The sequence below is a fragment of the Coffea eugenioides genome, chromosome 2 (genome assembly GCF_003713205.1).
Source record: "Coffea eugenioides isolate CCC68of chromosome 2, Ceug_1.0, whole genome shotgun sequence".
NCBI lineage: Eukaryota > Viridiplantae > Streptophyta > Magnoliopsida > Gentianales > Rubiaceae > Coffea > Coffea eugenioides.
This window is the reverse complement of record NC_040036.1, coordinates 72,718,416-72,739,612: the sequence shown is the minus strand read 5'-3', so window position 1 is coordinate 72,739,612 and position 21,197 is coordinate 72,718,416. Positions and strand designations below refer to the sequence as shown.

The 21,197-nt window shown below is 34.8% G+C and overlaps 1 protein-coding gene across 1 annotated transcript; it reads right to left on the bottom strand.

Annotated features, from left to right (window-relative positions):
• Nucleotides 1-3,503: 3,503 nt before the first annotated feature.
• LOC113761796 (probable E3 ubiquitin-protein ligase LUL4) lies at nucleotides 3,504-11,335 on the bottom strand. The gene is made up of 4 exons (XM_027304934.1): nucleotides 10,626-11,335; nucleotides 4,793-5,300; nucleotides 4,145-4,247; nucleotides 3,504-4,037 (listed from the first exon to the last, which is right to left on the bottom strand). The coding sequence occupies exons 1-4, from the start codon at nucleotides 11,204-11,206 to the stop codon at nucleotides 4,027-4,029; spliced, it is 1,203 nt and encodes a 400-aa protein (XP_027160735.1). The 5' UTR covers nucleotides 11,207-11,335; the 3' UTR covers nucleotides 3,504-4,026.
• Nucleotides 11,336-21,197: the final 9,862 nt, after the last annotated feature.

Below are 21,197 nucleotides of genomic sequence, written 5' to 3'. Positions count from 1 at the left end.
TAATTACCGCCTCTTGGGAAATTAGAAAGATAAACCGTATTATAGAGGCCTTATCGTACGATGGAGGGAAAATGAAGCTAACAACTTTGAATTAATTCTTGCTTTCATAACAAATTTTAGATCCACACATATATTTAGTGGGGTTTTGGGGAGTTGGGAGACAAGAAATGGAAGCAAAGGATTAACAAAATCAAATCTTTTGAATATGTAACAAACTAATCTTAATACATAATTTACCACTTACCAAGTCGATTAGAAAAGTTACCGGTTGAATGAGAATTAAATTATTGGATTATCAAGTTGCTGGCACAAGATTCAAAAGGAGATTCTTGAATTCGACAAGGAATTAGAAACCTCTTATCAAATGACACACTAGGCTTTAACCGTTCAAGAATGAGCAATCAAACAAAATAAATCTTTCAAAGTTGCAATATCGACAAGATTACTCTGATGTTTAACTCTCACAAAAGTCGCACGTTCTTTTACCAAACTTTATTTTTAATTTTTATTTTTGGAATTAAAGATAACACTTTTCCTTTGGTGCGATCCAAGACGACAAGCATTATTCATTTCCAATTCTAATCATTACCCAATTAACTACGGTAGCTATAGTGAACAAAATATACTACTGTTTCTGTTTATCCTTTTTTGATCATTAAACCCACCCTGCATTATGGAGGATAACAAAGAAGACAGCGACATACTCAAACCTAATGAAGGGCCACAAATCGTCAACCAACTTTAGTACTTGACCAATTCAACTGGATTACGCCCTCAATCAATCCTCTCCATAACTTGATCTTATCTGGTTTTGAGAGCTGGTTCTTCCCATTTAACAGCTCCAGAAACCACAGTTTTGATATGATGCTTATAGCTAGGACATAATCTAATACTGATTGGAGCTCATTTACCGGGTAGCTGAGATGATGTTGATCGTTTTAGAATCAGAATCATACACTACACTGATTCAATCTCTTGTAATTGTAACAGGGAAGAAAGTGACTTGCTCAAAGTTAATGAATGGTGGTTGTAATGACTCAAAAAGTCACGCCGCAGCTTGACAAACTCGGTTGGGGTTAGGTCCATCACAACTTCATCAATAACATGACCTCTCTCGTGTTTCATCTTGTGCACATCAGAGCTCATTTGTGGTTTGACACGCAAGTCTTGAGTCCCATTTTGTGTTCTTGAGCTCCTTAGTCCTCGCACAGTTTATGAATTGTGTTGATTAGAGCTCGTTTGTCATCCAAAACATTGTGTGGTGGTTTAAATGACTCATCAATCACATTCATTGAACATTAGTGACATCCAATGCTTTGTTTGGATATTAAATTTTGTCAAAAACTATTTCGCTTGTATCATAAATACATTTCCTAATTCATCTTTTTATATTTTTAATCATCTTTTTATCTCACGTGAATCACATCACAAATAAAGTTACAGTAATTATTTCAAATAATACTCTATCCAAATAATATTGTGTGGTGGTTTTAATAACTAATCAATCACATTCATTGAACGGTAGTAACATACAAGGTACTACTACGACTTTGGATAATTGTTTTCAGGTATTCTTAGTAAAGATTTACTGTACCAATTTTTTTTTAAATATAAATCTATACATAAAGTGGAAAAATAGTTGACAAAAACATGGTGCTCTTTGGATATACATCAAGTTGAGTCGAGCTAACTCAACTCAATATTACTAGACTCGAAACGGACTCGAATTCAAATTTACTCGAACTCAGAGTTTTCTAAGAACATACTCTTCAAATGCACGTCAAGTTGACTTAATAGCACCAGATTCGAACTCGAGTGTGAATTTAGTTGGACTCGAACTCGAACTTACTTGAGTTCACATAAAAATGAAATATTTCTTAAACTAGACAAAATATGCAGTTTACTCTAATAAATATAAAACATAATTAAATAAATGTATGTTATAAGGCTCAAAAAGCCTTCCAATCAAATTATTTTTAAATTCAAACTCAACTTGAGGACTTGCATGAACTCGACTCGAATTCAGTGTCGATCAAATTGCGCTGCTCATGTGTGTTGGTGAGCTCACTCCGTTCGTTTGCAGCCCTAACCTTGCCTAGTTGTGTAACTACTGGACAAGCGCCAGAGGCGTCAGGAGACAGCTTTATTTATGGCTGCAGTGTTGTGATGCATACAAGTGATTTGTTATTTTTTTTCCTCGGTATCCTCCCCACGAAGGCGGCCCCTGTCGGACCCGGGGCCGAGCAACGCCAAAATTAGGTTTTAATAATGGCATGGTCCACCACCAGTTCAATGGAGCAGGTTCATTAAGAAGAATAATGAAGCCCCATGACAATTGACAAGTTTGTCATAGTCCAAACCCATTCGACCCGATCTGAGTGTTGGGGACCCAGTTTTCAGATTACCAGAAAGTACATCAGGAATGGAATGGGACCCCCAAGCCAATTACCCTCCATCTACCATTAAATCATCAAAACTAGTAGTTGTAAATTTTTAAGTCACAAACAATTACCTACTTGAAAATTCAATTTTTTACTAAAACATATGGTAATTATTATGTCCAGATGAGATGACATTAGTAAATTAACAAAAATATCCTTTGACTTCAAAATATACTTTTGATAGATGTGTATTGAAATTTTCAAAAGTTGCTTTTTCAAATGACAATATTGGAAAGCATGTGCTAAATTTGAAATAATGACTCTTATTTTAAGACATTAATAAAGTGAAAAATGATAATAATAATGGGACGGAGGAAATACAAACTACTGTAATAAAAGATGGGATATGAATTTCAAAGATCATGAAACCTCTTCATGTACTTTTCTAATGGTCTCTGTGAGGCATAAAAAGCCTTACTACTCCACAAGCCTATAAATTAGTTAGTTATTAGTTTGAATTGCTATTTTGAGGAATTTTTTTAATAAAAAAATATATGATAAAAATTTAATGTATATAAGATAAAAAGATGATTGAAATTATGCTCACAAAAAATGTAAAAATTTTTCTACAAAAAACCACAATCCAAACAACGAAAATAGGGAAAACATGATTTTATAACAATCCAAACATGATGAAAACCAACTCCTACACAGTTGTCTTAGATGTTACAGCATAAAGAAGACGGATTGAAAGTAAAAACAAAATTGTACAACATTATGCTGTTGTGAGGGTGCATTATATGTTTGTGTGCGCGTGCTTGTTTGTGCTGTCGTGATGAACTGATGAGTTAACAAAAAGAAAAAGGAGATTCAGTTCTTGGCAAACTGCAGTCATGCAGGGAGCTGCAAGCAAAACTTATAAACCAAGCCCAAACAGAAATAGGCAGAATGTCAATTCTTTTACTTTGATTTTCTTTCTATCTGTCATTTCTTTGGTCAGCAAAGCTAAAAAAAGACTACATAGACAAGGACCAAGGCACTGCAGCACTTAGGGAAGAAGAATCAAACTTTTGCCCATGCCAAGAACAAACAAAGGTAACAAGATCCAGATACTCAACCTGGGGATTATAACCGATTCCTTTCACTTTATCTCTACTCAAAAACAAATTATGTTCCCTTCACACGTGACAAGTTCCTTTTCTTTTTTCCACAGTATTCCAGGCTTTTGTCACCTCAGACTCAAGACTAAAAAAAATGTTTCAGTCAACCTTTAAACTTTACTTCTTCAGCAAATATTCCCAGCCAAGTATTCTTCTTTCATATACATACCCATTGACTGCTTACTGATCCAGGAAGCAACGATTTGCACTCTTGCTCGGTTAAACATGTTAACATGACAAAAAGGAAACCAAACAAAAGTTTTCTGAACAAATGAGAATATAGAGAAAGCTATATATAAATCAAGAAATAAAACCAAAGAGAATCAATTATTCCTCTTTATTCAATATACAAGCGCTAAAAACCAGAATGCCCCGAATGTCATGTGTATTTGGTACTCTGCCAACCCACTCGTACAGAAGCTTAAGTCACCTGTGAAATATTCTTGTGATTTTGTACAGTTACAAGTTCCCTTGTGAAAACCAGCTCATGAAACAGCTACCAAAGGAAGCAGAAAGCAAGTCAATTAAAAGGTTATTTTGAAGGTAAACAATGCAAGAAAAAGTAACAGATATCGATAGGTTACGCAAACATCTGGTTATTACCTTCATCAACCTTAATCTCCAGAAGTTCCTCGATGGGCTGGCGGCATATAGGACACTTGTTTGTTTGCAGCCTCAATTCTTTGGCACACTCACTGCACATACACTGAAAATGCAAGACGTGTTAAAGAAGTTGAAATGCAAGAGAAATATTAAACAAGACACATAGACTAGAAAGGAACATGATGGATCAAGAGGAGACAAGCGTGATAGTCTTCCGTGATTAGACTATGTATTAACTTCTTTAGTTGCATTCACATAAATTTCCATCTTTGTTCCTTTTCTTTCAAAGCACTGGAGATTAGATGGGCTGGTATTGGAAACATGCTTCCTACTAAGAGTTTTTTGCCTCTGCACAAAAATCTCAATAAGCAAGCTTTGCAGATTAATTAGATCATAAAATTAAACCAATTAAGTGTTTGATTTTTGTGTGCCCAAAAGACCACCTGCCAGCCTCATTTATGAGCCAACCCTAACCCAATCTCATGAGAAGCAAAGCCCCGCAGGCCCCAAGAAACTTTTCAGCATTCTTAGCACAGAAACTACTTAAATGAAGTAGCCTAAAACTACAATGCTTCTTTCTACTTAGCAGAAAAACTTAGATGTAACTTGAACCTCTGAACAAGAAAAGGGTATAAGCAAAATGCTTACCATATGCCTACATGGTAAAACTGCAGTGTCCTTTGGATCAGTCATGCAAATGACACATTCTTTTCCCAAGTCCTTGTCATTTATAGCTTGTTCATCTGAGTTACTGATGCCAAAGATCTCCCGCAGCTCATACCTAATTTCCTCTATCCACAGAATCTGCTTGATTACTTTAACCTGGAAATGGTCATCATTGTTCTTCTCTATAACCGCCTGAGTAATTTGCGCATGAGGAGATGTATTCACTGCTTCCTCATTGAGCTGATCTTCCATCAATGTCGACGACAAACATGATTGTGCTGATATCACAAGAGGGAAAACATCTCCTGCAGATGGCTTTGATAAGTCATCTATATCAAAGAACCCAAGATCAATTCCACTTCCTGAAGGCTGGCAGAATTTCTGACCCAATCCTTTCTGGAAAGGAATTTTCATTGGCACGTACATCTCAGGATGGACAGGATTGAATGTACATTTGGTTCCTTCCTTTGCAAAATAGTAAATGGTGATACTGTAACCAAAGAACAAGAAACAATGCCTTTAAGAAGGAACTCAGACAAATAATAAAACAAGTGAAAATTTATTCATAAGAGAAAATTGAAGTTCAGAATCCAAAATCGTGAGAGAAAAACAATCAACAGTTAACAATATGCAGATAACTCCAAAGATTTCACAAGTTTGTTGTCAACACTCAATAGATGACTGAAGCTCAGACTTCAGGAGAAAGATATGAAGACCACTTCCCCCAAAATTTCAGACACAAATAACTCAACAAATGGTAAATAAAGAATTCTTAAGAAACCACAGAGACATTTGATTTTTGAAAGGACAGAAATGAACCAGAGACACCCTGCCATCTCTCAGTATTGTAATAGATAAGCCAAGAAGATTTGGAGATTCCTATAGTTCCAAATATTAGAAGGAAAGTATTAGAAAGGTTGCGTGGTGCGCCAAAAACCCATTTCACTTGCTAGCTAGTGTAACCCAAGTAAAACAGGAAAACAGTCTTCCCTCATCAGAGAGTAAAATACAAATTTCTGAAACTAACTTTCAGAATTTCGCAATGATTTCCTAGACTACTGTTATTGTACTCACTCAATAATCTCAAAGGTGCTAATTTCCTGAAACCATAGGTATCTATACCTAAGTCTCCACAAAGGAAATGAAAACATGCACAGCACATTGAAGTTCAAATTCCAGGAAATCCAGCATTGTGCTTGTGCAAGCGGATGGAACCAAATAAATCATCATATATCAAATCTCAATTAAGCCAATGTGATAATAATGGCTCAGTAGAATTTCCATGACAGAACAGTGGAAGTTTGATTGCATCAACTTAAACTGTATTCTTGAAAGCAAAAGGATCAGGAGACATGGTAAAAATGCTCAATAGGCAACCTATTCGAATCTGACCACCAGTGCACAAAATGATTCAGCTAGCTAAGATTCTACCAAATTTATACCTGGCAAATTTGGATATGCCCTCCAACTTCTTGTCAGAAGAACATTAAAAGAAAGTGTGGAATTATTCAAAAAGTCGAAGACAATTCTATGTTCCCAATAATAAAGTCGGACAGGGGATGTATACCATCTATCAGTATAAAAAAGAGCACCAATATAGGGCTACTTAAGTCTCAACAGCTACACATGGACAATCATCCCATGCATTAGGCACAAAGCTGAAATTTAAGTGGATTCAGTAGAACTCTTTGTTATATTAGGCCGTTGAACTTTTGTGCAGGAGACTATTCCAGGATCAGCACACTTTCAAGTTGCTTATAGACAAGTAGCTATATATATCTACACGTATAGATTAATATTAATATTGCAACAGTGAAGGTTCCAAATTTTGTTCCTATACTACTAGTGCACTGCATTTATGCAATGTAAATTAATTGGTGATAAAGTTTTCTACAATTTGCCTATCAAGATACAACTCGAAAAGAATCTTTTATATCAGCCAAATTTTGGCTGAAGCTTATGTAACCACGTAAGCCAAATCTAAACCATGGCATTATAAATTTGAGTGAATCAAGTTCCTTACAAAAGTTTCTATCGAAGACCACATAAGATGCACCTTCCATCAAGGACAAGCTATCTCACCACTTGTCATCAAGAAAATAAATATCAAAGATAATGAGCAGTAAAATCATTACAAGGCAACAAACAGGAAGGGTAAAGAAGTCATCATATAATACACCCTCTATCTCATTTTACATGTGATGGACAACTGCACACAGTTACAGTCTGACCCATATCCACAGACAATTAATTCCCCTTAAGTGCCATCAAACACTAAAATAGTTCGGTACAGTTTATTCATGTACTACTTCTGGATACCACAGCAAATAGTGTAAAAGGGATAAAATGGCAAAGTAGTTGTGTTTCTTTGACTTTTCAAACCAAGACAAACACTTTAGGGCATATGGAAATAGTAACCATGATAAATAGCGAAAACTGACAAAATCACTCCAAAAATAGTTCCATATCCACAGACAATTAATTCCCCTTAAGTGCCATCAAACACTAAAATAGTTCGGTAGAGTTTATTCATGCACTACTTCTGGATACCACAGCAAATAGTGTAAAAGGGATAAGATGGCAAAGTAGTTGTGTTTCTTTGACTTTTCAAACCAAGACAAACACTTTAGGGCATATGGAAATAGTAACCATGATAAATAGCGAAAACTGATAAAATCACTCCAAAAATACATTCTTTGAGTGCTGAGATAGCTCTTTTCTCAAGAAAAGATGGAGAAAAGAAGGAAATTTTAAAAATGAATTTATCAGTTTGTCAAAAAATTTGTATTGAAGGGAGTAATCTTGAAAACTATTTCTTCTCTTACAAGGTCTCTTATTTATAACAATATTTCAAGTAAAATATCTAAGTAGATCCTAAATGTAAACTAAGTTAATTAAACCATATGCCATAGAATAAGAGATTAAATCAACTAGCCAGCCAAGCAAAATTCAGGAACATTGGTGTGAATGACCCAGATATCTTTATCATACACACACGGTATAATTATTAAGCAATCTAATACAAAATATAAGTACAGTCATGAGATCCTATCCATCTACCTCACCAGTCTATGGTCAGTCTAAAATGAGCCTGACTCAAGATTGAGACCAAATACAGCTTTCAGACCAAGAAGACCAAATACAGCTTTCAGACTCAACTAGCTAGCCAAGCAAAATTCAGGAACATTGGCATGAATGAACCAGATGTCTTTATCATACACACAGTATCATTATTAAGCAATCTAATGCAAAATATAAGTACAGTCATGAGATCCTATCCATCTACCTCACCAATCTATGGTCAGTTGAAAATGAGTCTGACTCAAGATTGAGACTAAATATAGCTTTCAGACTAAAAGGAACTTGATAAATATGCTCAATCCTGCTATTAAACAACCTGAATCATTAACATTAAACTTCTTAAAAGGATTAACACAATTAACTGATTGTTTGTTAGGGAAGCTTGAATAAGAACACGAATTTCTGCAAGAAGAGATGCTTTGGGCAGGTCAAGTTGCAGCTCATATTAAGTGAGATCTATCTCTTTACTTCTAATAAAAAAACACCACATACATCTTTTCTAGCTATAATTACAGTGTGAAGTGATAAAAAGGGATATATTAATGCTTTTGATCATTGCAGAGTTCAAGAGTTACACCAGTTTGCCCAAAATAGTTTCCTTAGTGAAGAGCTAGAATCTATCATCCACTACCACCTATTATTTATATAGACTTATAATTCTTATCGAATGAATTTACTTTGCAGAAAAAAAGATGTTCAAATCAATGTATCTGCTATTCATGTAGGTTCAATCTATCTGCTATTCATGTAGGAAAGTACACCATCGTAACAAGAAAAAGAAAATGATTCACTAGCAAGTTAGGATTTTTTTAAGCATAAACCAGCTGAAGTCATTTAATACTCAATTGTGAAATAGTATGCTTCCATTTATATCATATAGATACAGGTGCTGAAGTTCTACATGGTTCAAGTGGTCAACACCAAATTAAATTGTCCTCTTCTAGATAGTAAACTCATTGGAAACTCACATGCGATAGAGTCAATGTAGAGCATCTTAATGGATGGAACTGAACTTGATGTTCAAGTTCCCTTGCTGAGAGAATATATATACAGCAAGATCTCCAGGATTCAAATGCCAAACACTATTTTCTACTCTGTTTAACTGCACAATCCATTCAAGCTAAAAAACATATACACTAGGGTAATTGCAAGCTTAGATGATCAAACAGAAGGACTGGAACTAGACACATCATACCCTGAATGGACTATTACAAGCAATATTGGCAAATAAATAAATCAAATGTTGAAAACGCCACTTCACAATGAAAAGTTCAACAATAACAGTATTTCGATTTCATTAAGTGGCTACAGCAAATAACAACGAAGCATTTGTAGAAATATCCTACACTAGTCTACATTATAAAACGATCTCCTGGTTCCTCTTTCAGACATATAAATCCAAAAATTCAGCATGTCACCCTTCTTAGCATAATCAAAATTAAGGATATATCCTTCACAAACTGAACATAGCGTAATATCTCAAGAAGAAAAACAACAAACCAGAATATCACATTCGACATTTTTCAGATTCAACCAAATTTTTTTCCAAACAATTCGATCCTTGCTAGCATTAAACATTATTCAACAATATGTAATGTAATTGACACGTATTTGATTCAACCAAGCCAAGTTTCTAGTCTTCAAGTTCATGACCCAAACTTATAGGCATTAGTGCTGGTCTCACCTCCCTCTTTCATTTTCTTAGAAAGAGTGGGGAGGTATAGTTTGTTTTGTAATTACTTACTGGGGCAAATGATGCAGACTCTGGAATATGTAAGCACATTTTACTACTTTTCTAATTTCACGATGAGCTTCAAGTAGTCTTCTAGTCTTCCCAAAATCAACTTTTTTGCACAAAATGCATAATACCTACAGCTCTATAATTTTAGAGATACAACTTAAATCATGCCCTTACTTGCGGCATAAACAAATTCATAACTTGAACATTCCCTCTGTAAACATACTATAAACTCTAACCAGGATATTGCTCAGTATTACGGTAGTTTTTTTTATCAGTGTATGGTAATTTATAGCCCTGCAGCACTTCTATAGATGTCTGTCTGCCAAAGGATAATAACCGCATTTTTATCAACAAATCATTGTTGAGCAGCAATAGACCACAAGGAATCCTGGCTCTTGCTAAACATTCTAACACCTTACACAGCCAAAGGACCAACCAAATTCTTGAAAGACCTATCAGGAGTTTCAAATTCTATTTATATGTAGTCTCGTTCTTGCAAAATCAAACTCTTAACAATCAACAACCTCATACTAATATTGAGAACCTCTAACATCAATCTTCTGCTACCACCGCCCATATAATGAGGTCATCCGACACTTTTCTTAATTAAAACAATTCAAACAGATCATGTCCACCTGCTAAAAGACAGCAATCATTTTTTACAACCACAAGTAGCTACATGGAAAAGAACTGATTAACACTCTTATAATTCATCAAGAAAGCCTGTAGCTTTTAATAACTAATTCTACTCAACCAACAACATCCTCCATTCATTGATCTGGATTCTGATCTATCAATTATTATTTCATTGTCTAAATAGCAATGCAGTAGCTTATCAACTACCACACCAATAAATTCGGCTATTTTCATCCAATTGGCATTCATTTCCCCTAGTTAAAGATCAGAATCAATTCCAAAATCCCAAATCATATCAACACAAATCCAAAGTGAATATTGAATAACTCTCAAAAAGAAGATTGCAAATTTCAATACCTTCCATCAACCATGGCATCAAAAGTGAAGGAAACCAAGTGGCAATCTCTGTTCCCCTCATCCACTTCAAGCTTTATAGTATCCTTATGAACGTTCACATCATTCTTGATCTTCTTAGCACTCTGGTGATCCACGTACGGCACCGGAGCAGGCGGCGGAGGCTGCAGGTGCGGCGAGGGTGCCAGCAGCATCGCGGCCTGCGGCGGCCGGAACCACCCACTACCATGGCCTCCTACATAGTAAGGATTATGGTAATTAGACTGAGCCCCCATCATATTAACGGGGGGTCTCGAGTAATTGGAATAGTTGTAACTATAGTTGGTGTAATAGGGAGCAGAGGTGGAGGGGTGATAAGGTGGTGGAGGCGGCGGCGGAGGAGGCGCGGGCACCGGCGGATGGAGGGCGGGATATGGGGCATTGGCAGCAAAAGCATAGGTTGATGGTGGGGAGGAGGAAGAAAGCGGTTGTTGTTGGGTTGGTTGGGGTTGCGGTGGTGCCGGCGGTGGTGGCGGGTGCTGAAAGCGGTGGTGGTGGTGGTGGTGGGGATGATTTTGCTGCCTTTTACTCCAAATTTGGCCCATTTTTTTTAATCTTTCTATTTCTTTTACAACCGCTTATCAGAAAAATTTGAAGAAATTATAGAAGAAATCTTGGGGGACAATTGGATGCTTTGCTGCTGCTGGGGATGAAGAAAAGAATTAAGAAGTAGCGGGTTTTGAACGGTAGTAATTATGGTATTTTTTTTTTCTTAAATCTTAGAAAAGAAAAAGAAAGATCAAAGTGGGGAGTGGGGCCTACACGCTGTTGGCTAATTTTAAGTCAATGGGACATAATGAGCTCTATAATTTTATATTTAGAAACTTTCCTCGACTAATTAATTTTTTGTTTACTAGGTCAAGAATTAAGGCTGTAGGATTGGGATCAAAGAAAAATCAAATTGAGGAAGCAAATGTTTGGAAATCAAATTAGGAAAGGAATCTAGGGATTTGGTGTGATTTTGGGGTGGGTTAATTCCAATACAAATCACTAAATTCAGCTCAAGTTAAATGCAAGTTAATAAATGCAACTTTATTCTTTAAAACTAGCTTCGGAATAATTTCCAGTTCTAACTAGACTTGTACATAATTTTTCAAATCTTTGTATCTATTAAATTATAGATATGTTATTTATAGTGCAGGTTTAACTTGCAATTAATATAGATTTTTATGATGTAAATCAAATTATGGTGGACAATCTCCAGTAATTTGTTAGTAAAATTTGCATTTTATCAAAACAAAAGAAAAAAGACAATGAAGTGGTTAGTTGCATAAATTGCTTAGTGGTTTGGTTAGTTTTTTTTTTTTTTGAGTTTGAATATATTAAGAGATGCCATTTACCCACTATCGCCGACAAAATAATTGTGGCTTTAGTTTATTAGTTATTACCTGTGCGTAGTGGTGTACTTCTCTACTAAGAGAACTTGCAATATTAATTTGACATGCATTTAAACCAGTTATGTGGTTAAAATATATATTACTTCATCGTATTTCAAATTCAACTATACTTTTATTCTGCCATGTTATCGATCAATATCTCACGGCTGCTTTTCATCAATTTGTCTTTATGTTTTTGATAAGATTCTACCATGCATCAAATTTTAATAAAATCTAAACACTCCATTTTTTACAAGTATACAGGTCTTTACCGTGTATAGGGGATATTAGGTGTCGATCCCACAGAAAAGATTATCAATTACCAGTGGTTTTCAAATTTCTTTATTATTTAGGCTATTACAAGTGCAAAAAATTAAATCTACACTACGAACATGAAATAAAAGTAATAAAAATAATAATAGAAAACTCCTAGAGGTATGAAATTTCTAACTAGTCTTGCAAGTGAAATTAACGGTTAGTTGAATGTTATTATTTTGATTAATTATGAAGTAATTTCCTAATGTATGTAAAATTTATTCTCTTAGTGAATCAACTATACTTATAACTAATTCATACATATTCTCGTAACTATGAAATTAACTACAAGTTCATTTTTTCTATGAAATTACATGAAACAAGCCACTAAATCCACAAAGGTGCATCTCTATTCTTGTAGGTGCACTCCCTAAGTTTAGCGCTTCCTTGAACTAATATTAAATTCCAATTCTGATTGCAAACTTAACACCTTAAAATTATCACAATTAATAGCCAGTTAATCATGATTATATAAGCAAAAGTGATTAATAACTTGTTCAAAATAATATCATATCAAATAACCAAATAAATATCACTAACAAGATATCGAAAGTTCATCCATAAACTCTAGGCATAAACTTTAACAAAACATGATAAAATTCAAACTTGTATTATAATTAAGCTTGAAATTAAATACAAAAGAGGAAGTGGTAGGAGAGAAGTCACCCTTGTCATTTGAGTTTTAACTCTCCATCTTTGCACCTCAATTTTTCATCTAAATCTAGCTACAAGTTCAAGAAAGATAAACTATACTAACTATACTATACTAATGAACTAAACTAATGAACTATAAAAACTAATGAAAACTACATTTTGGTAGTGTTTTTAGCCTTCCAAATTTTGAAACAAGCTTAACAAAGGCCCTATTTATAGAGGAATTAAAGTTCTAAGTAACTTGTTTCTAGTTGGCAAATTTGTCTCTTGAAATCACCAAAAAGTGTTTCTCCAAGTTTTCACACTTTTCTTTACAACTACAGCTGAAATTTTGAGGTGAAGCATGGTTGGAAAATTTGTGTGAATGCAGAACAAGTTGAATTGCAAGTTACTGCTTCATTTGAAGAATATGCGGGCTACAAAACGTAGGCATGAGGTCGCGTATTACCCCATGTTTTGCGTTTTTCTCATTTCTGATTAGTCTTCAAATTTGCTTTATTTTTGCATCAACTTCAACTGCTATATGATAGAGGCTAAACTAGCCCTTGTGTAAAACACTAAAGCTGTAACTCTTTGAGTTAGCTTTCTAATACTTCAAGAATCATCTAATTTGGAGCTCTATAGACTGATAAATGATCAAAATACCCCTCAACTAGTCAAAACTCTATTTCAGCTTTTGATAACAAAAAATGGTCGAATGTATTTTGACTTTTTGACTAGAAAATATCATGAATTGGATTTCTATATCTCATAAGAAATGTATAGCTATGTATTAGGTTCAAAATAACTCAAGAATCACCTTAATCCGATACTTGTAATTCAAGATATAATCGAAATATCAATAGGTATCAAAACTGCCAAACTCCCTTTCTTTTATACTTGATTGCATTTCATCTCTTAAACATTTACACTTCATATTCTCTTTAAATCCTTTCAAATTATCAACAATTATCCAACTATCTTTTTAATTCATTCTATTTGATAATTGAATCATTGAAACCTACAAAAACATGAAGTTTTCACCGCTTTAACCCATAGAAATGCAATTTGTTATACTTAGACCATAAAATGCATACTTTCACTAGAAACCTGATCAATTATCTACAAAAATAAAATACACCAAAACTAGATAATAAAACACACTTAAACCACTCAAAATACATATTTATCAGTTATCTTGATTGAAAGTTGATTATGCAAGACAAAGTTCCTTTTATCATTAATCCTATGTTTTATTTAATTTTCCAGTAGAAGAGAGGTAAGATTTAAGAAGCGAGAAGGAAGTGGCAGAAGAGGGAAAGCAGGGGAGGGGAAGAAGGGGAATTTGAACCCAACACCTCTAATTTTTGAGATCTTAACCTAACATTTTTTATTTTATAACATTGCAAATGCAAAATGTTATTTGTACCTCATTTTCATCATTTTAAGTTAATTTAGATGAACCATTGTTTATGGAGAAAGAAAAAAAGTGAATGAAATTTGAATATAACAAAAGAAAAAGATAACATTTCATTGGGTTGGCTAGCTAAAGAAAAAAAGAAAAAAGCCCCCGCGCACACACGTACTCATAAAGATATAGATATCAATATTGGTACTTCAATTTTTGTAAAACTCCATTTTCTTTTAGTTAGTATTTATTTTGAAGGAAAAGTGTTGGAAAGTAAAGGAATCAGTTAGTTACTTTTTTTTCATGCATGTTTTGTTGGCAAGAAAAAAGAAATTAAAAAAAAATTTCTTGCATTTTCTTGCACTTTCTTACATTTTTTATCATACAAAATTTGTAGGATTTTGAATGAAAAATGGTAGTTAGATACAAAATTTCAAATAATTATCACTAACTATCACTAACTTTCCATTTTCTCTCCAAATTTTTTCCATGGTAAGCAAATGTGTTTGGAAAAATTATTTTTGTTTTCTTTTACCTCACTCTCCTACATTTTACTTTACCACACAACTTCCCTAAATAGTAGACTGCCACTAACAAAAGTCAAAGTGTTAATGTTACCAAGCTATTTCTAATGTCAAACAAATAGAAACTCTTTTGCTACTGAGAACTGGAACAACTATTTTTCCTTCCAAAGGGGGAAAAAAAGGAAGGTAACCAGGCAATGAACTTGGTATCAACTGATTTTTTTTTTGGGTACAAGTTTAATAGTATTAATCAACAAATCTGATGATTATGAATGACACATATATAACCATAATTTGATGGTTAATAGATTTTTGATAAAGTAACATGGTGTAAAATTGCGTTTACGTTAACTAATTTAATAGCAAAAGCAAAAACTCACTTTTACAAAATTGGGAAGCAATATCACGAATACAATTATTGGTATACTTTACCTTTTAGTGGCCATGAGTATTAAATAATTAAACTAAAGAATACTAGTATTATGACACGTGATATGCACTGGTTTACATTTAAAATCAAAATAGTAATAATAATATCTCATATGTTGAAACATGTATATGGAAAAAAAAAAGGCAAAAAGGGTTCAAAAGAGTGTCATTTTAGTGTCTGTTTAAGAATTTTAACCTTACAACTTATTTTTCAGAAAAGCTCTTTGTTTATTGTGAGTCTCACTTTCTTTTTTTAGTTCTTTCCTGTTTGTAGCTAAAAATTCCTCATCAAGTTGTGGAAATTGTGTCTGGTTCCCTGAACGATGCAGCTGCAAAAAAGTATGATTTGGAAGCATGGTTTCCAGCTTTCAGTACCTGCAGGGAGCCTGTATCCTCCTAAAATTGCACTAATTATCAATCGAGAAGATTAGAAATTCGCTATGGGTAGAAACATGTTGCTTTCTGAAAAACTGTGAATACCACTACAAACAAAATGATTTTTCAGTTGTAAATTGTAATATTTTGCACTCTAAAATTACTGATTAGTGATTACCATTCTGCAGAAACTTGTAATAACAACAGTACCACTTGTCTTTGCAGGGAAATGAGCAAGGCAAGCAATTTGTGCATTTGGTGAACTCTAAACTCACAGCAACGCAGAGAACAATGTGCTGCATTCTGTTGATGTGGCATGTCCCACATCGATTCTTATGGAAGGAATTCCAATTCCTTCATTCCACATCGAAGAATTCCAAAGGAATTCTTTCTTTCGAGACCTATAAATATATGGGCTTGGTGGTGAAGATAGGTGCACCACTCAAGAGAGCATTAAATGGGTTATTAGTTTCTTGGGTCATCTAATCCATTTATAGTCAAATATTTTAGGCTATCTTGTTTTGAGTTTAGGAATATTTCTTAAACCTTTTGTAAGTGCCATTTTGGCCTAAGAACCACTTTACTTTCCTACGATTTTTGTATTTCTTTTTCATAGTAGAAATATTGCTCCTCCCTCGCCCGTGGACGTAGGTCAATATGACCGAACCACGTAAATTTTGATGTCTTTTATTTTGCTTTGTTATTTGTCTTTATTGGGTTGCCACAACCCTTTTATATGGTCGATTTTACCGCCTAATTATTATATGGCTGGTGTCTACCGCCTATTTTGTTCTAATTTTAGTTTGTTTATTTCTGAGCCAGTCCTAACAAACTGGTATCAGGGTTGGTTGATATATTTTATAAGACAGGTTCATCTCGTGGGGCCCGTTCATCCTGTGGGGTATGTTTATCCGTGGGGCCAGCTCACCTTGTGGGACCCGCTCACCTTGGGGGACCCGCTCACGAGACTTGCATATTTGTTTGACCAGTTTTTGAAACAAGTTTCAGGTTACAGATTTTGTGACAACAATGACGATAACAAGGACGGTTGTCAAAAAATTTGACAAGAATGTCAACTTCAGCATGTGGCAGCTCAAGATGGAGGCTATTCTTGTTCAAGATGGAGTTGATTTGGCTATTCAGGGAATTGAGAAAAAGCCAAAAGATGTAAAGGATGTGAATTTCGCCGATATGGATAAGAAGGCTAGATCAAGCATAATTTTGAATCTCTCCGATGAAGTTTTACGGGAGGTAGCAACGAAGACTTCGGCCAAAGTTATGTGGGATAAATTGAAGTCTTGTATATGAAGAAGTCAGTTGAGAATTGGCTATATCTGAAGTAGAGTTTGTATATGCTTTGGATGTCTGAAAATACATCTATACTCTCCCATCTTGATAAATTTGATTCCATTATTATGAATTTGGAGAATATAGATTCAAAAATTGATAATCAAGATCAGGCCTTATTACTTTTGTGTTCTCTTTCCCAGTCCTTTAAATATTTTCATTATACTCTGATTTATGAAAAGGAAATAATTTGGTATCGGAAAATTAAATCTGCATTAAAATCTAAAGAGCAGGTAGATGGGAATATTATTAGGAAAACTAGTGGGAGTCAAGTCGATAGCTTGTTTGTTCGGGGTAGATCTGAAAATTGAAACACAGAAAATAGAAGTAGATTCAAATCCAGACATAAAAATGTGGTGTGCAACTATTATAAAAAGAAAGGTCATGTTATCTTTAATTGCTTTAAATTGAAAAATAAAGAAAAGCAAAAGGAGAAAAAGAGTGAGACCACCGAGGCTAGTATTGCAGTTGATGAGAATGATAGAATCATTTTCTATGCAACGGAAAATAATTTTAGGTCTAACAATAAGTGGATTATAGATTCGGGTTATTCATATCATATGTGTCCCAATAGGGACTGATTTTCAACATATAAATCAACTGAAGGTGGAGTTGTCTTAATGGGTAACAACGCCGTTTGTAAAGTTGTTGGCAAAGGCACAATTCAAATTAAAATGTACAATGGTAATGTGAGGACACTCACAAATGTTAGACATGTTCCAGATTTGAAGAAAAATCTCATCTCTTTGGGCACTGTTGAGTCTATTGGGTGCAGGTATTCAGGTGGAGGTGAAGTTCTCAAAATCACTCGAGGTACTCTTGTTATTATGAAGGTACACAGATCTGGTATTTTGTATATTTTGTAGGGATCTACTGTTACAGGTGCTGCTGCTGTTTCAACATCAACTTTGTCCGATTCTGATTTCACCAAATTGTGGCACATGAGCGAGAAAGACTTATCTATTTTATGCAAACGAGGTATTCTTGGTAGTCAAAATATTGAAAAGATGGGATTCTGTGAACATTGCATTTTTGAAAAACAGAAGAGAGTTAGCTTCCAGTTGCCGGCAGTTCACAGGACAAAAGGAACTTTGGACTACATTCATTCAGACCTCTGGGGGCCTTCTCGTGCTCCTTCTAAAGGTAGTGCCAAGTACATGTTGACTTTCATTGATGATTATTCAAGGAAAGTTTGGGTATATTTTCTTAAGTATAAAAATGATGTTTTCCTAACTTTCAATCAATGAAAAGTTTTGATTGAGAAACAAACAGGAAAACATGTTAAGCGGTTGAGAACATATAATGTCATGAAATTTTGTGAAGGTGAATTTGATAGATTCTGCAAAAATGAAGGAATTGTTTGACATCGCACTGTCAGACTGACACCTCAACAAAATGGTGTAGCCGAACGTATGAATAAAATGCTTTTGGAGAGAGCGAGATGTATGATCTCCAATGCAGGATTGACAAACGACTTTTGGGCAGAGGCGATCAATATGGCTTGTTATATTGTCAACCGCTTTCCTTCTGCATCTCTTGATTTCAAAACTCCTGAGAAAATTTGGTCAGGTACTCCTACTGATTACTCCAATATAAAAGTTTTTGAGTGTCCAGCATACATGCACGTGAATGATGAAAAATTGGAGTTTAGGGCTAAAAAGTGCATTTTTCTTGGGTATGCTTTTGGGGTGAAAGGATACAGATTATGGTGTCCTGATCCCAAATCTCTAAAATTTGTGATCAGTAGAGATGTCACTTTTGATGAATTGTCTATGTTATCTTCCAAGAAAGAGTTTTCTAGTCCTTGTACTACTGATAGTACACAGAAACAGGTGGAGCTTGATATTGGAAGTTCTGATCCTTCTCAATTCAAATCTTCTATTCAACAAGTGCCAGTAGATACACCTGAATCTACTGTTGAAGATTGTTCAGAAGAAGAGGAGTATTTCATAGCCAGGGATAGAACAAGGAGAGACATTCGACCACCACAAAAATATGTAAATTAAGTTGCATATGCTTTGTCTGTTGCAGAAGAAACTGATGCAGTTGGTGAGCCTTCCACCTATTCAAAAGCAGTTTGTTGTGATGATTCTGCAAAGTGATTGATTGCTATGAATGAAGAAATTGAATCTCTTCATCAGAATGAAATTTGGGCTCTTGTAAAGCCGTCTTTAGATAAGAAAATTGTTGGATGCAAATTGGTTTTCAAGAAAAAGGAAGGTAGTCCAGGGGTTAAAAATGTAAGGTATAAAGCACGATTGGTTACAAAGAGCTATAGTCAGGTACAAGGTGTTTATTTTAATGATGTGTTTTCACCTGTTATTAAACATAGCTTTATTCGTGTTTTGCTTGTTTTAGTTACAATGTATGATTTGGAGTTAGAGCAGCTTGATGTTAAGACAACTTTCTTGCATGGTGAACTTGAAGAATAAATTTATATGAAACAACCCCAGAGTTTTGAGATTGAAGGTAAGGAAGACCGTGTTTACTTATTGAAGAAATCCTTGTATGGATTAAAACAATGTCCAAGGCAGTGGTATAAGAGATTTGATTCCTTTATGTTGGGTCATGGTTATTTGAGAAGCAAAGCATGTATGATAGTTGTGTTTACTTTCGGAAGTTAGATGATGAATCTTTTATCTATTTGTTACTGTATGTTGATGACATGCTCGTTGCTGCCAAGAATTTGTCAGAAATTCACACTTTGAAACTGCAGTTAAATAGTGAATTTGAAATGAAAGATTTGGGAGCAGGTAAGAAAATTCTTGGCATGGATATCAAGCGAGATCGAGGGGTAGGGAAGTTGTTCTTGACCCAGAAAAATTATCTTGAGAAAGTCTTGAAGCGTTTTGGCATGAAAGATGCTAAATCAGTATCTACTCCTCTTGCTAGCCATTTTCGGCTATCTGCTACTCAGTCACCACAATCAGATGAAGTGAAAGATTATATGACATGGGTTCCTTATTCCAGTGCAGTTGACAGTATTATGTATGTAATGGTTTGTACTCATCCAAATATCTCACATGCAGTCAGTGTTGTTAGCAGATATATGTCTTGCCCTGGTAAAGCACATTGACAGGTTGTGAATTGGATTCTCAAATACTTGCGAGGTACTTCAAATGCATGTTTGGAGTTTGGTAGAAATAATAACACTTTGATTGGTTTTGTAGATTCAAACTACGCTGGGGATCTTGACAGGAGAAGATCACTTTCAGGCTATGTATTTTGTATTGGCGATTGTGTTGTCAGTTGGCAAGCTACTTTATAACCTATCGTAACTTTGTCTACTACAGAAGCAGAATATATGGCTATGACCGAGGCAATCAAAGAAGTCTTGTGGTTGAAGAGTTTGTTTAGCGAGTTTAGTCTACATCAAGGTGTTACTAGTATTTACTGTGATAGTCAAAGTGTCATACACTTGACTAAAGATCAGATGTATCGTGAGAGGATGAAACACATTGGTATAAAATATCACTTTATCCTGGATATCATTGCTGAAAGGAAAGTCCTTGTTCGAAAGATCAATACCAAGGAAAATCCTGCTGACATGTTTACGAAACCTCTTTCAGTTTACAAGTTCAAGCAGTGCTTGGATTTGGTTGATGTTCGTTGTTGGTGATTTGGCCCATTGGGGCTTACGTGGAGAAGGTGGAACAGTTTTTTTATTATCGATATTGGGAACACGCCAAGGTGGAGATTTGTTGATGTGGCATGTCCCACATTGATTCTTATGGAAGGAATTCCAATTCCTTCATCCCATATCGAAGAATTCCAAAGGAATTCTTTTTTTCGAGACCTATAAATATATGGGCTTGGTGGTGAAGATAGGTGCACCACTCAAGAGAGCATTATATGGGCTATTAGTTTCTTGGGTCATCTAACCCATTTATAATCAAATATTTTAGGCTCTGTTGTTTTGAGTTTAGGAATATTTCTTAAACCTTTTGTAAGTGTTATTTTGGCCTAGGAACCACTTTCCTACGACTTTTGTATTTCTTTTTCATTGTAGAAATATTGCTCCTCTATCGCCCGTGGACGTAGGTCAATTTGACCGAACCACGTAAATTTTGGTGTCTTTTATTTTACTTTGTTATTTATCTTTATTGGGTTACCACAACTCTTTTATATG

Coding starts and splice junctions, on each gene's coding strand:
- LOC113761796 (XM_027304934.1), bottom strand. CDS start 11,206: ATGGGCCAAATTTGGAGTAAAAGGCAGCAAAATCATCCCCACCACCAC. Junction 5,301..10,625: donor GATGCCATGGTTGATGGAAG/GTATTGAAATTT, acceptor CTTTGGTTACAG/TATCACCATTTACTATTTTG. Junction 4,248..4,792: donor TTTTACCATGTAGGCATATG/GTAAGCATTTTG, acceptor TTGCATTTTCAG/TGTATGTGCAGTGAGTGTGC.